Source organism: Podarcis tiliguerta, assembly GCF_965153285.1.
Source record: "Podarcis tiliguerta genome assembly, chromosome: 6".
Taxonomy (NCBI): domain Eukaryota; kingdom Metazoa; phylum Chordata; class Lepidosauria; order Squamata; family Lacertidae; genus Podarcis; species Podarcis tiliguerta.
Genome location: NC_139539.1, coordinates 18,290,711 through 18,306,257, shown reverse-complemented (window position 1 = coordinate 18,306,257; position 15,547 = coordinate 18,290,711). Strand labels below are relative to the sequence as shown.

The 15,547-nt window shown below is 47.3% G+C and overlaps 1 protein-coding gene across 5 annotated transcripts; it reads right to left on the bottom strand.

The window, feature by feature from the left end:
• Nucleotides 1–3,144: 3,144 nt before the first annotated feature.
• Nucleotides 3,145–14,394, bottom strand: KCNG1 (potassium voltage-gated channel modifier subfamily G member 1). Of its 5 annotated transcripts, none has more exons than XM_083446968.1 (4): nucleotides 13,369–13,818; nucleotides 11,497–11,623; nucleotides 7,748–8,557; nucleotides 3,145–5,296 (listed from the first exon to the last, which is right to left on the bottom strand). In XM_083446968.1, the coding sequence occupies exons 3-4, from the start codon at nucleotides 8,504–8,506 to the stop codon at nucleotides 4,526–4,528; spliced, it is 1,530 nt and encodes a 509-aa protein (XP_083303094.1). In that variant the 5' UTR covers nucleotides 8,507–8,557; nucleotides 11,497–11,623; nucleotides 13,369–13,818; the 3' UTR covers nucleotides 3,145–4,525. The 5 variants fall into 5 exon arrangements, with proteins under 5 accessions (XP_083303094.1, XP_083303095.1, XP_083303093.1 ...); XM_083446969.1 differs by lacking the exon at nucleotides 13,369–13,818 and adding an exon at nucleotides 12,801–13,322; XM_083446967.1 differs by lacking the exons at nucleotides 11,497–11,623; nucleotides 13,369–13,818 and adding an exon at nucleotides 13,923–14,394.
• Between the last annotated feature and the right edge of the window lie 1,153 nt (nucleotides 14,395–15,547).

The window sequence follows — 15,547 nt, the reverse complement described above, 5'->3', positions numbered from 1 at the left end:
TGTTTATAATCATAATAATAATGGGACGCGGGTGGCACTGTGGGTTAAACCACAGAGCCTAGGACTTGCCGATCAGAAGGTCGGCAGTTCGAATCCCTGCAATGGGGTGAGCTCCCATTGCTTGGTCCCTGCTCCTGCCAACCTAGCAGTTTGAAAGCACGTCAAAGTGCAAGTAGATAAATAGGTACTGCTCCGGCTGGAAGGTAAATGGCATTTCCATGTGCTGCTCTGGTTCACCAGAAGCGGCTTAGTCCTGCTGGCCACATGACCCAGAAGCTGTACACCGGCTCCCTCGGCCAATAAAGCGAGATGAGTGCTGCAACCCGAGTCGGCCATGACTGGACCTAATGGTCAGGGGTCCCTTTACCTTTAATAATAATAATAATAATAATAATAATAATAATAATAATTTATTTATACCCCGCCCATCTGGCTGGGTTTCCCAACCACTCTGGGCGGCTTCTAACGAAGTATTAAAATACACTAGTCTGTTAAACATTAAAAGCTTCCCTAAAGAGGGCTGCCTTCAGATGTTTTCTAAAAGTCTGGTAGTTGTTCTTCTCTTTGACATCTGGTAGGAGGGCATTCCACAGGGCAGGTGCCACTACTGAGAAGGCCCCCTGCCTGGTTCTCTGTAAATTGGCTTCTTGCAGTGAGGGAACCGCCAGAAGGCCCTCGGCACTAGACCTCAGTGTCCGGGCAGAACGATGGGGGTGGAGACGCTCCCTCAGGTATACTGGTTTGTGTGTATATAGTTTGGATGTTAACTTATACCACCTTTTTTCCCACAGGAATGGTGTAAGCTTTTATACTGTTTGAAAGCAAAATATTTTTAAAACTCTCAGGACTTGCAAACATTGAGCTGGGGATTTAAAAAAAAAAAAAAAGTTTAAAATAATTCTGTCGTTTCACCAAAGCTGGCTTCAAAGACCGAAATGAGACTGTACTTTGTGAAGGGTTGATTATCATTTAAAAAATATTCATAGCTGGCAGTGGGACACAATACATTATGGAAGTTGAAACATATAAACTGTATTCATTGCAAGAAGCCACAGTGGGTCTCATTTTGGTGTTTTGAAAGGGGAAGAGAAGCAATTTCTTAAAGAGTGATTCATAGAACATATTCCTAGCTTAGAAGTAATTTGTTACCAAGATACAAAACCAAAGCAAGCCAAATCTATCCTTATTCCAGACAGCTCAATCTTCCTTCATGTTTACTCAGAACTACTTCCTGCTGTGCTCAGTGGGGCTTACCCCCAGTAAATGTGCATAATTCGCAGCTCTAGTTTGGCAGGCAGATCTGGCATCCAGAATCCTGCAGAATACCACCAAACCCCAGTTCACTCTGGAGTTTGACTCTTGGGTCATTAAGACTGAAATAAAATACACATTTACTTGGGAGTAACCCCACTGAACACAGCGAGGCTTAGAATAAACGTACTGTACAGAGGATTGGACTGCACGACACAAATCTGAAATACGACAAGGTAATGCTAATGTATGCATAAGGGGATGAAACTATCCATCATATTCTCAACTGCATTGTAAATCAGCAATGTACCGTATTTTTCTGTGTATAACACGCCCATGTATAAGACGCCTCCTATTTTGGGGGACTCAAATTTAAGAAAATGGGGGGAGATGGCACAGAGTTTTGAGCTTTTTTAAGGGAGGATTGCTGAAAATCGCTCACCAGCACGTGTCACAAAATCCACCTTTTGTCCCCTCACCGGCAGAAGCTACCAATCGCATGCCCAATTGCTGCAGCATCGGCCAATCAACACCAGCCCTTGACGCAGCAACCAATAACACGCCAAATAGCCGCTGACCACCAATCAAACACCCACCCTATGCATTATCCATGTATAAGACGACCCCCACTTTTTAGCATACTTTTTAAAGAAAAAAACCTGGTCTTATACACGGAAAAGTATGGTATTTCACTCCTATCATTCTACTATTTTGCTTCTAAGATCTCAAATTTTCATTTTTGGGACCTGATCTTGCAAATGAATACTAACATGATTTAAAGATACCAGAAAGGTACATTGTTTGCCTCCGCATTAAGTGATAAGCCAATACAAATGAATAACTATGTCTAGTTAGCTGGAAATCAGGTGGGTTCTTCCAGGTCAATAAACTAGATCTTTGCAATTAAAGAGCAGTTAAGAAGTAGAACCACTGAGAAATGGTTGGACGAGATCCCGGTGTTCATAGAGCAGTGATATTCAAACACCAAACCTTCAGGATGAGACTCACCTGCTGAAGAACCACCTCTGCATATTTGCCTTGGAACCTCTTATGTTGCAAAGGATTCTGGGGCAGTCTGTTTTGTTCATGCAAAGCTATGGTCGTGCCTCTTGGTCCTCCCCATTGCCCTATACAAATAGAATATGCTCCCCTGAAACTACATATTGCAGAGGGCCTGTTGCGGAGGACTATTTCTGGGAAGCTTGTTTGCCTTCTCATTGGGCCATTGCTGGAAAACTTCCAGGGAACAGGTTGATAACCACTGATTATAGGGTGTGTAACAGACCAACCATTTCAAGATACCAAAGGAACCAGTACACAATTGTAAAATCATTTGGGTAATCTTTGCTTCCCAATCCCAGGCTGTCATTGCTGTCCAACAGGGTTGACAAAACTGGACGCAGTGCACTGGCTGTGTTACTTGAGTACGAGCAGTTTACTACAAGCCTGAATTGCAAGGGCTCATGCGGTAAATCTGTGTACAGTATTTCCTCAGCGGAAACACAGCCATTATTTTGTGACTGTGGCCAAGTCACGCAACGGGTTCGCCAAGCGTGTGGTGCAATCCAGGCAGGCAAAAATGCCCAGATTCTTGAAAAAGAAACCCAATTTGTATCAGACCCTTGGTTGATATGTGTGTGTTCTGAAAATATTTCATCCAATTGCTATGGTGCACTTACCACACTAAGGAAGGACAAGGCAATTAACAAAAGGCTTTACGCCTTTTAGGTTTCACTCATGGGAAACTTACTAAGTTTCCAATGACTCATCCATATAATATCCTCTTTTCTACATTTCTAGCAACTGCTTCCGGTATTTTCCTTCGCTCCTTGAAAGGAGCCATATGTCCAGAAGTTGTTGCAGCTATCACACTAGTAATTTTGGCAACGGAGCTGGATTAAGACATAGCGAGTTTTATTCCCTTCTATCCTGCGCAAAAGAAAACAACCGTGAGACAATGACTGGTGTGGCATTTGGGTGCACATTCTGTTTGGATTTTCTGTTATCTAGCTTTGTGTTACTAACATTAGAAGGTGTGGAACAGAAGGACAGCTCTATCAGGTCAATCTAGCACAATCAGTATCCTGGAGACAAGAGGATGACTGCCGTATGTTTTCTCATAAATGTTCAGAGGATGATGCACACGAGAACTCAGGAGGGGAGTTATAAAGCTACTTCTCCCCTTCCAAGTCTCCTTTCTACGCCTAACCAGTCTGAAGGGAAATGGTGCTAAAAGCAAGCTGTGAGTTCCTGTTGGTATCTGATACACGATGGAACTGGGTATGAGACACTTTACATAATGAGCCATCTCGCAGAACAGAGAAATCACATCCAGCGACACTGGGGCTGTGCCTGACCGCCTATCAGGAAATGCTACTTGACTCAGCAGTAAGTGGGTGCTTCATTGAAGGTGGGATGGAGAACTGGTAGTCCTCCAGAGGTTGTAGGACTACAACTCCCATCATCCCTCCCCCCCCCACTGGCCATGCTTGCTGGGGCCCATGAGAATTGTAGGTTGAAATGCCCTGACTGAGAAGTGGCCTTAGAAACAAGCAGCTCGCTGCTGCAATTTAAATTATAGCTGAAAGACGCTGCTATTGCTTATCTTCAGAATATAAGCCAAAACTGCTTGGTGGGTCCTGTGTTTGAAGCTTGGGAGGTCAGCAAGTGTGTGTGGGGGGGAGAGTGGCAAGAAAATAAAACATTCCTAAGCCTGCTTCAAATGTGACCCACAAACTTCCTAACTCCAGTACAAACAACGGGGTTATACACCCAAGGATTAAATCTGGATCTGCGAGATGTTATAGTTCACAAGGTTTGGTAAAAATAAACAACAAAAGGTCAATTAACCGAAAGATCAAAATGTTGACATTCACACTCAGTTCTCTCTTGGAAAATGGCCTGCCTCTTTACATTACAAATGGCAACAGCTGTGCCCAGTATGTAATTTTACACTGTTCTCCTTTTGGTTAACGATGCCCGTTGCTCTTCCTTTAAAAAATAAACAAATCTCCATTTCATGATCCCAAATTGTGCAACCTACTGGAAAGCAACAATCTTACCCCCCACCCCCTAATAGCAAGGCTAATACAACATAATGATGAACCAAGTCCCCACGGTCATAATGGCTAAAAGCCCTTTGCGTGTTTATTTGTACAATGCCATCTCTCCCCAAAGCCTCCAGAAGCAAATGCCGAGATTAAAAAGAGAGAGAGAGAGAGAGAAATCCTGTCGCTGTTTGCTCGGCAACAGGGCAGACGTGGAAACTTCCGTTTCAGCCGTCATTCCTGGTCTCTGAAGAGAGGCTCGGAAACATGCCGCTCCCCTGTGATGCGTTGCTTAACTGGGACTTTGTTTTCATTAAGAACTGCGCCCTCCTGTACATGATCCTCTCCTGCTCTTGCTTCAGCTCGATGTAGGAGCGCGAGAACGTGTGGAAGATGGACGTGACGGGAAAGGCCATGAGCAGGATGCCGCTGAGGATGCTGCTCAGGGCCACCACCTGGCCTGGGATGCTCCTGGGTACCATGTCACCGTATCCCACCGTCGTCATGGTGATCACGGCCCACCAGTAGCTGGCAGGGATGCTGGTGAACTCCTGAGAGTCCGCCATCTCGTTCTCGATCACATACAAGAGGGGCGCGAAAAGCGCGATGGCCACGCAGAGGAACAGCAGCAAGAGCCCGAACTCGCGGGTGCACCTGCGGGCCGTCAGCCCCAGAGTCTGCAGGCCCAGCGAGTGCCTGGCCAGCCGCATGACGTACAGAATCCTCAAGGCACGCAGGATGCGGAGGACCAGGCCCACCTTGTCCAGGTAGATGTTGCCGGAGGTGGGCTTCTTGTTGCTGCCCAGCGAAGTGCTGTCCAGCAGTAAGGTGATGTAGTAGGGGAGGATGGCGACGATATCGATCAGGGTCAAGGGGTTCCTCAGGAACACAAACTTGCTGGGCGCCTGGATGAGCCTCAAGAGGAACTCCAAGGAAAACCACCCCACGCAGACGGATTCCACTACGAAAATATTGTAGCACATCTGAGAACATTCGCCCTGGAGTGGGAGAGAAGGGGACTGCGTGAGCAGCGAAACGGCTGGCAGAAAGGTTTTGCTAAGAACACAGAAGTTTGCCCAATGCTTTTAAAAAGCCACCTATGCGAGTGTATCTATGTGCTGCATCTTCGCTTTACAGTGGACGCTCGGATTGCGAACGTGATCCGTGTGGGATGCACGTCCGCAACCAACAGCTATGCGTCTGCGCATGCGCAGGTTGCAATTCGGCACATCTGCGCATGCGCGACTTCCAAAACCCGGAAGTAACCCATTCTGGTACTTCAGGGTTTTGGCAGTCTGTAACCTAAAAAAACGCAACCTGAAGTGTCTGTAACCTGAGGTATGACTGTATTATTTATGTATTCATTTTAAATTTTAAAATATTTTAAGGCCACCTTTCTGGGTACAAAGACTTTCAAAATGAAAAACTCTCAACAATACAACAGAGTGCTCCTTGCTGATCTGCAACTTATACTAAAAATGGGTTAAAATGCATTGTTCTGGCTGTTTTAAAATGCTTCCAAATCACCTACATTCTACTCTTACCTGGTTTTCTCTTCCAAGGACATAATCAAACCCATGATGCCTGTTTAGCACCAGATGTCCCTGCGCTGTTTACTAGGCTTAAAATTTCACTTTAGAACATGCAGCTATGTGGGGCAGCAGCTACCAGCTCTTGTCAAATTTTCCACATGATTTGCCAGGACAGGTTATCCAAGTTTCTTCAGAGTTTACGTATTTTTTTTAAAAAAAGTTTATAGTTTTATATTATAAACGGCCTTTCTACATAAACCATGCTAATCTTAGACATGGCCAGCTACGCCCTTTCAATAAATCTGGGCTCTGGACATTTGCTAAGCCCAGTGTGATCATGCCCTCACTTTCTTCGATGCTTGAGTAATTCTGGGGCAGTGACAGTAACCCTGTGCTTAATACTGCTGTCTGCATAGCCAGATGTGACTGGCCCCCTGATCCCCAGGTGCCTGTTCATGTTGCTGTGTTAACCACACTTTGAAGTTGTACAGCTGGCATAGCTCATGTGGCAGAGCACGAGACTCTTAATCTCAGGGGTGTGGGTATGAGCCCCACATTGGGCAAAAGATTCCCGTTTGAACCAAATGACTCCTGTGGTCCCTTCTAATTCTATAGTTCTATGATTCTATGATCAAGGATAGGAAATCTTTTTTTTTAATGTTTAGGGCCGCTTCTGGAAGCAGAAGCAGGTGGAGCTGCCCCTTTCTCTCTGCTGCCCCTTCTCTTTCTCTGCAGGGAGGGTTAACTCTTCCCTCCCTAAATCCAGTGGGAAGCAGAGAACGCCCTGCAACAGACACTTGAAGACCTCCAGTATAGAAGAACTCACCACCGAGGCAGTAAAGTCTTTCTCCTCTTCGATATGTTTCTTCACGTGCTACACTGAATACGGGTACAAGCTCTCTCCATGTGCACAAACGTTTGTGTGAGAGTACACTTGTTGATTTGCATAGCACAGCTATTTGCATGCACAGGCTGTATGTACGCTTGCTGAATGCAGTATGTGAGCATCCCTAATGTCACAGCCCTTCAGGCAGCACCGTCACCCCCCACCCCTTTTCAGTCTTCTCTTCTCCAGTCTAAACTTACTCAATTCCTTCAACTTTCTTCACGGGACTCATTTTCCATATCCCTGACCATCATTCCTGTCCTCCTTTGAACCATTTTGTCTATATCCTTCCCCAAAGTACGGTACCCACAACAGAACACAGGACTCCAGGCGACAGGGTCTTAGAGCAGAATTAGTCATGGCCCCTTTCAATTCAGTGCTAAAGCAAGAACCAAAGGGCAGATCTTAAAGATACCCTAATGTACATTTCTCCCCCACCACCTGCCATCCACATCTAGCCCTAGAGGGTCGATCGCCTAGAGCAGGCATAGGCAAACTTGGCCCTCCAGATGTTTTGAGACTACAATTCCCATCATCCCTGACCACTGGTCCTGTTAGCTAGGGATGATGGGAGTTGTAGTCACAAAACATCTGGAGGACAAAGTTTGCCTATGACTGCCCTAGCGGGTCCCTACACTGCCCTAGGTGTATGCACTGTGGTTTGGTCAAGCATGTACCTGTCTCCCTTCCTACTGGTTCTTGTGGCAATAGTGCAATGTTCCCTCTGGTTTTCGCCAAGGCAGGAAGTGAGACAGAAGTAGAGGCTGCCCACCCCTACCCTAATGGAAGTAGGAACGGGCCCTGGTTGTTTGGCCGTGATCATGGAGCAGCTTTGCAAATGAATCGTTATTCCACCCATTTTTTAAAAAACCAGCTTTGCATGTCCACATATACTTGGTTTCTGCGATGCACTGATGGCTTGCAAAACCGTCACACCAACTTTCTTTCCATTTAGATGGCTTGCCCCCCCATACCTGAAGACACCTCCCTATGCGTCTTAAGACCAACTACGCATCTTAAAATCAACTTACTCTTTCCTCTTCCTCTCTTAAGCCAGGCATGGTGCTGATGGAAAGGTTGACGGCAGTGATAGTCACAAACAGCACCGATAAGCAGGCAAAGACCTTCCCCGGAATCCCAGACTGGGGCCTCTCCACCATGTCTTGCAACCTTTTCATGCAACGCCCGGCTTTCGTCTCCGCCACAGCTTCGCACTGGTTTTCGCCGTCCGCGAACTCGTCCTCCGCTTCGTTCATTTCCGCAATCTCCTCCATTTTCTGCAGGTACCGTCTCTTGCAGCACCACTCCAGGTTGTTTTCCTCGATGCCCCAGTACAGCAGCTCCTCCTGGAACGAAAGCGCACACATCTCTCTCAGGAGCCGGAGCTTCCCTGCCCGTAGGAAAGTCAAGATGGTCCTAAACGCCCCGGGGTTACGGTCGAAAAAGAACTCGTTGCAGGTCACGTCGTAATCGTCGCAGATGTTGAGGATGTCATCAAAGTTGTTGCAGAACTTCAGCTGCCCCAGGCGGGTCATGGGGAACTCATCCAGAGTGGTCCATGGGAGCAAGTACTTGAAGCCACCCACGTTGATGATGATGTGATGCTTCCGGTCTTCCGGGCGAATGCTTCCGTATAGTTCTTCTGAGGGGTGGATGAGTTTGGCCCTTTGGTAAAAGACTCCCTTGAGCGTTTCTGTTTCAGCAAAGAAAGGGTGGTTGAAGGAGGCATCTGAAGCACAGCTGAGGGCGCTGTAGTCGTAGTCTGAATTTTCTCCTGGTAAGAGAGTCATCTTGGTCAACAGGTGGCTTCACATCCCTTTGCTGCTCCCGCTACAAGATTTCTGCAACGGAAAAATAAACAGACATTTCAGGGTCTCGGTTTGTGTGACATTCCCCATGCACTGCGTATTGTTTATACAGTGGTACCTTGGGTTAAGAACTTAATTCGTTCTGGAGGTCCGATCTTAACCTGAAACTGTTCTTAACCTGAAGCTAAAGGGGCCTCCCACTGCTGCTGCACGATTTCTGTTTTCATCCTGAAGCAAAGTTCTTAACCGGAGGTCATGTTTCTGGGTTAGCGGAGTCTGTAACCTGAAGAGTCTGTAACCTGAAGCGTCTGTAACCCGAGGTACCACTGTACAGCCAATGGAAGGGATGAGAGAGACAACAAAGTGGTGTGTGAATGGAATGAAGTATGAAGCCTACAAAGAGGCTATTTGCGATGAGGGCATATTAATGGCTTGATGCGGGAAAATAGGAGGCACTGATGAAATGGCAATGGATGCAGGAGGGGATGAAAGCCAATTGGGGCCAATGGTGGTAAGAAAGAGGAACCTGCCATTACCAGAGGCAGCCACTGGGAGGCAGCCAAGAAAGGTGGCAGGACTGGACCACGCAACCCGTGTGCTGGGAGAGTCGCTTACAGTGGGTAGCTGATGTGTTGTGGACTACAACTCCCATCATCCCTATTACCCAAACTTGCTGGGGATGATGGGAGTTGGAGTCCAACATCATCTCGTTGGCTACCGCAGGGCAAGGTATATTGCAGGTTTGTGTGGGCCTCTTGTGTTTTCAAGATGTTTAGATAGTTTCACCTGCTAGAGCACCTACCAGCAGTGTGACAGCACCTTTCTACAAAGGGTTCTGTTCTCTGGAGGTGGAGACTAAACCGCCTTTAACGCCTTGGTCCTTTGCATGAAGGGCTGTGCTGCAATTAATTCAATCTATGAACAAATACAGCACCAAGCACTGTGAGAAGTGAAGTTACAGGGAACCAGGCAGGGGGCCTTCTCGGTGGTGGCGCCCACGCTGTGGAACACCCTCCCATCTGATGTGAAGGAGATAAATAAACAGCTTTTAGAAGACATCTGAAGGCAACCCTGTATCGGGAAGTTTTTAAGTGTTTTTTAAAAAATGTTTTTATTTTATGGGTTGACTCAGAATATACCCAGCCAGATTGGTGGGGTATAAATAATAAAAATTATTTGTTTAATTGTGAAAAAGTTTACTGAATAGCTTCCTTAGTCCGCAGTGTTGCAGTGCTGCTTCTGTGTGTGTTCACGAGAACAAACAGGATGCATAGATAGAACATATTAAGAGCGGCTGAATTGGGAGACGCATATACAATCCTATGTGCGCCAACTTGGGAATAAGCAGCACTGAACACAGATTTCTCTGTAAACATGCATAGGCACATCTCCTAAGCAACTAATCAGACTCAGCAGGATGAAGGATCCCCCTCCCCACCCCCCCGGCTATCAAATTTAGAAAGCTGTGTGATCAGTCCTCTTATCTGCAAGAATCCAAGACAATGCCAGGCTAAAGAGACCAGAGACATTTGCCCTTTCCACAGCAAGAAACAGAAGCAGCAACTTCAGTGTTAACATTCCACTCTTGATCATCTGCACACACCCCTCCAAATTCTCTCTGCAGCATTTGGATTTCTGCAGTGCATCTCTGATGTAATCACCGAACTTGCAAAAAAGGGATTGTTACTATTCCATGGTGCAAGCAATTTTCGATTCACTCCATGGATGAAAACGGGTTCTGCAGCAAGTCATAAAAGTCTGAACAGACGTCTGGAACGGTCTTAGCTACCGTTTTATTATTTCCACCCACCACCCTAGCAAAGCATCTCCTGGTGCAGTGTTAAGCATCAATATAATGAATGGGCTTTGCCAAAAAAAGGCATTGCTACAAGAAACTAAAGCTAGCTGCTGTTTAAACACTCTAAAGGTCTCATTGAAAGACTTTTCCTTCGGGAAGAAAAATCAATTGATGATACCTGTATGTTACCTCCAGGTTTCAGAGGAAGCATGCTTCTGAGTAGGGATGGAGAAGGGATTTGATTCGGCTCGTATTAAAGGCTGAATTTACCAAATTCACACTTTCTGAAACAAGGACCAAAACACAGGCATCTTTCAAAATTCACACTTATCTGAATTTTGAGATGCAGTTCTCTAACCAAGTAAGTGCAAATATTAGGTGAAAATGTGCTTAGCCATGGAAACAGCGAGCAAAAATGCATATTAGGAGAAAATGTTTGCAGATATGTGCAAATGAGTCAAAACTGCATACAAAGATGTGTTTATTAGGAGAATTTCACCCTAAATTGCTGAAGAATTTCGTAATGATTTTAAAAAAACGAGTAAATCACAAATTTAGGATTGGAAAAATTTCAAACTTTACAGATCTTTCCATCCCTACTTCTAACAGCAGCTGGAAAGCAACAGAAGCACAGCTGTAGCTGAGTAATAGAGTGACTGCTTTTCATGCAGAAAGTCAAAGGTTCAATCCCTGGAATCTCCAGCTAGGGCTGGAAAAGACAACTGTCTAAAATCTTGGGTGGGCTGCTGCCAGTCAGTGTAGACAGTACTGAGGCAGAAGGACACTTATCTGTCCCAATAGAAGGCAGCTTTCTATGTTTGTATTATGTTGATGCTGGGCTGGGTGTGATCCAAAGGGGCTCTTCTAATACAGTGGTACCTCGGGCTACATACGCTTCAGGTTACAGACTCCGCTAACCCAGAAATAGTACCTCTGGTTAAGAACTTTGCTTCAGGATGAGAACAGAAATTGTGCCCCGGGGGCACGGCAGCAGCAGCAGGAGGCCCCATTAGCTAAAGTGGTGTTTCAGGCTAAGAACGGACCTCCAGAACGAATTAAGTTCTTAACCCGAGGTACCACTGTATACCACCGCTTTATTTATGTACGCTACGCTCAGGAAAGCTCAAAGGAAGTTTAGGGTTCAAGAGATTGTTCTTCAATAGTTGAAACATACCTTAAACCTCACCACAAAGAGCTCATTTCCCATCTCAAGGCAACCTCACAAATTCTGATTTGGCAGATTTAAGACCTGCACACTGACAAGGTCACCTTAAACTTTTGCTGCTCACTACAAGGCAGACCTGAAAGGGATAACAAAATGAGTCCATTAGCATATCCAAGTTTTTACAATATCTGAAAATAAATATTATGCTTAACTATCTCACTGCAACTATTAACTGGAGCCCGACAATTCAGTACCTAAAGACCAGGGGAAAATCAACACAAGTATTCAATAGTGGTCGAAATTTGGGCTTTGCAGAAAGTCTATTAAGGAGGAGAAATACATTTTGCAGAAAAACATTACTTCTTCCCATAAGGTTGTTCTGCAACTACAGAGAATCCACTCTGCTATTAATTCCAACTACAGAGCTATTGTTGCTGGATGTTGATAGGATGGGAGTGTGACCATTTCCCCTGCAAATTTATTTCAGAAAGGCTACATCCTCCTGCAGAAATTGTTACCAAGCCGCAAAACAGCTATTAACATGTACCTCAAGCACTAGAGCAGTGAAATGCTAAAACACATGATTTTCAGCAACAGAAAACACCACAAAGAGCAGACAAACGAAATGAATCAGTGATGAAGACAACTAATAAAGCTGGTTTTAACAGAAAATCTAGCTTAGAATAAATTCATTCACCTTCCCAACTTCAATGCACCACACTGCTCAAACAGAAAAAGCACCCGACACGAAACGAGTGTGATACCGGAGCCAGGAGAACTGATGTCAATAATATGCCCTATCAACAATACGCCACGTTTATCACAAAGATTGACACAGATAGCTGTCACTCAATTGATTGCAAAGGAAAACAACTGAGGGGAAATAGACCTGGGCTTTCAAAGGTGCACAACTGCAGAAGTTCAGTTGTTCCAAAGCACTTCTGTCCCCCCAAGCAAAGCAAAGAAGTCTTGTTTGGGGATGTGAAAATAAAAGAGCTTTGGGGTTTTGCACATGGAATCCAACGCAGTTATGATACCAGATGCAGTCAACGTTTCCAAAGCACCCAAGTCATACCAGACAGCCTGCACCAAGTGATAGATTGGATTCAACCTGCTGTAGTGGTGGGGCTCCATAACTGCAGTTTGGAGAGGCTTGCCTTGGGGCTGTGGAAAATGAAAAGAGGAAAATGAAGGGAGTGATCCAAAATTAAAGCTACAGCCCCATGCATGCTTTGGAAGTGAATCCCACCGAATTATTGGGGAGAGGGAGGCTTTTGGTTCTCAGCAATCATCCCTAAAATCAGACCACATACCGATGGGATAGCGGGGGCGCAAAAGAAGCCGGAGCAAGCGGAAAGAGTACACCCTTCCCAGACACGGTGACTGATGTAAGAGGAATGTGTGGATAATTTTATGGCGATCAAAATATTTCACCATTATTCCCACACCATCCTACTACCAGCTCCGGTAGTTCTTCAAGTGTCCGTGGGGCCGAAAGTCAAAGCAGAGCACGCGCATTAAATCTGAATTAACCCCTCGCTCCGTATTCCAATACGAAAAGGGTGGGGCGCGCAAAGGGGGGGGGGGACGGACAACAACACGCCGGCACTTTCCCTTAAATCTCCGCGCTGGTGGGCTTGAAAAAAGAGTAATCGCCGTCAAGGGGTCTCTAAACCTGCATCAAGCGCTTGGAGCCCGGAATGACCCAAGAGCTTGTAGCGGCGGCGGATCCGTATGCCGGATTCCCCAATCCGATCCGCTGCTTTGCTTCCCGGAAATGAAGAAAGTTCCCCCCGAGAAACTTGCCCGGGAAGTTCGGCGAGGAGCTGCGCGCCTAGAAGATCGCCTGTCGGAGGAAAGCGAGGGGATCCGTTCACTTACTTGCAACAGCCGCTTCGCTTCTCCTCCTGGGCGGGCAAAGCAGGTGGAGAAGCAGCCCGGGAGTGAGCAGCAGCGCCGCTAACCAGGAGGGAGACTCCGGCGCGCAGGCGGCGGCGGGGCTGAGCCCACGGGACGCCCTCGGCTGGCGCCCTTTGGAAGGAGAGCGCACGGGCATGGCAACGGCGGCTCCGGCACCCAAGGAAGCCCGGCCTGGGGTATGGCTCCCGCGCAAGATAGGCGGAGGCCACACCCTGCACACGAGTCCGACGCGTGCGCGACCCTCCGCGCCCGCCCTTTAGCGAGGTCGGCAGCCGGCGGCCAAGTGCGCCCTACGCGCAACGGGCGCCGGGACGCGCTTGCCTGCAACAGGTCTGCGCGCCCCGACGCGCATCCCAGTGGACGCGTGCTCTTGCTTGGCAGAGAGCCAGCGCACGTTTCTCGCATCCAGGGCTGTACTGTACATGCAACAGGAACGCGCGCGCGCACACACTGCAACAAGTGGGCGTGCAACTTTCATCCCCGCGGAACGTGAGCATGGAAGAAGCAAATCCCACCTTTCCAGGCTGGAGCGCCGCTCCCACGAAGGAAGCTCTCGATTCTCTTTCCGCGGGACGCGCATCGAGTGAAGCGTTGCAAAGAAGGAAGACCCGGCGGCAGGGCTTCGACTCCGGCGTGTGCGCAGCTCTCCTTCTGCCGCATGCAATTAAGGGGAAAGTGCGTCCCTCGTTCCGTAGATCGTCTCCATAGCCTTCAGCGGCGATATATTTCCGCAGCTAATTTCCCCTTTAACGACGTATGCATCTTTTTGTAACCCGCCTCCAGTCCACTAAGCACGTCAAGGCTGGGGTATCCGTGGAATAAACCGGGAATAGGAAGAGGTCAGGTTTGCAGTGAACCATAGCAGACACACGCGCAAACACACACACGTGGTCGTGGAGACACTTTTCCCTTTTGGAGCGGCACGCGTGTGCGCCTCACAGTATATACCAGGAACGAATACCCCCACTCTCGCAAACGCTTTATAGCCTAGATTTTTGTGTGTGAGGCTGCCGGCATCTTCCACCTCAGCCGGGACCTACTATACTCCGGAAAGCAATTTCTGTAGGACAGCGCCCCACACACCTCTCAAATCGCTGCAGCGTGTTCGTGATGCAGTTCAGTTGCGGCTGTCCTCCCTGTGCAGCTACGTGGGATTCTGCTGCGTGGAATAGGATCTCCTGGTCCGTCTAGCTAGCCTAGGATCAGGGAAAAGCGGAGGGTAGCTCGAGATCTGCTGGTAGGGTGTTTTGCGGTAGATCAACAAGGATTTCTGATTCCTATGTTGTTTAACAGCACACACAAACACCCCGTTATAACACTGAAATGAGGAAAGAAGCGTGGCGTGGGGAGATTGCAGGGAGTGGATTTTTGTGTGGGAGGCCGTTTTGGCGGGGTTTCTAACATATTCCTGGGCTCATCATTTTTTTTTTAATTCTAAGTGTCTTTTACCTGGTGGATAGATAACAAGTTGATGGATATATTCTTGTTAAAATCAACAACCCACCAAAAGTTGTCCCTCCCAACTAGAGAGTCTACAGATTGACAGGAGTCATCGGCAGGAGTCATTCTAGGGTTTACTTGGCCAGGGACTGAACCTGCGACCTTCATACGTTCAAAGCGTGGGGTTGTTGTTTTTTACCATTGGCCCACAACCCCTCTCAGACACAGAGCTGATCCACTTTTAATACAGGGGGGTTTGCTTCCAAGAACCATGCACTGAAAAGTAAAATTATTTCTTTACGCTGTTTCCTGATTAAAATCTCCGTCCAAGGTAAAGGTAAAGGTACCCCTGACCGTTAGGTCCAGTCTCTGACAACTCTGGGGTTGCGGCGCTCATCTCGCTCTATAGGCCGAGGGAGCCAGCGTTTGTCCGCAGACAGCTTCCGGGTCATGTGGCCAGCATGACTAAGCCGCTTCTGGTGAACCAGAGCAGCGCACGGAAACACCGTTTACCTTCCCGCCGGAGCGGTACCCATTTATCTACTTGCACTTTTGATGTGTTTTCGAACTTCTAGGTGGGCAGGAGCTGGGACTGAACAACGGGCGCTCACCCTGTCGCGGGGATTCGAACTGCTGACCATCTGATCTGCAAGCCCTAGGCTCTGATTTAGACCACAGCACCACCCGCGTCTGCAAATAT

Bases quoted from the DNA above. Each gene is read 5' to 3' on its own strand.
- KCNG1 (XM_083446967.1), bottom strand. From the start codon at position 8,506: ATGACTCTCTTACCAGGAGAAAATTCAGACTACGACTACAGCGCCCTC. The intron at 5,297-7,747 runs GTAAGTTGATTT...CTCCCACTCCAG, and splicing joins TAAGAGAGGAAGAGGAAAGA to GGCGAATGTTCTCAGATGTG.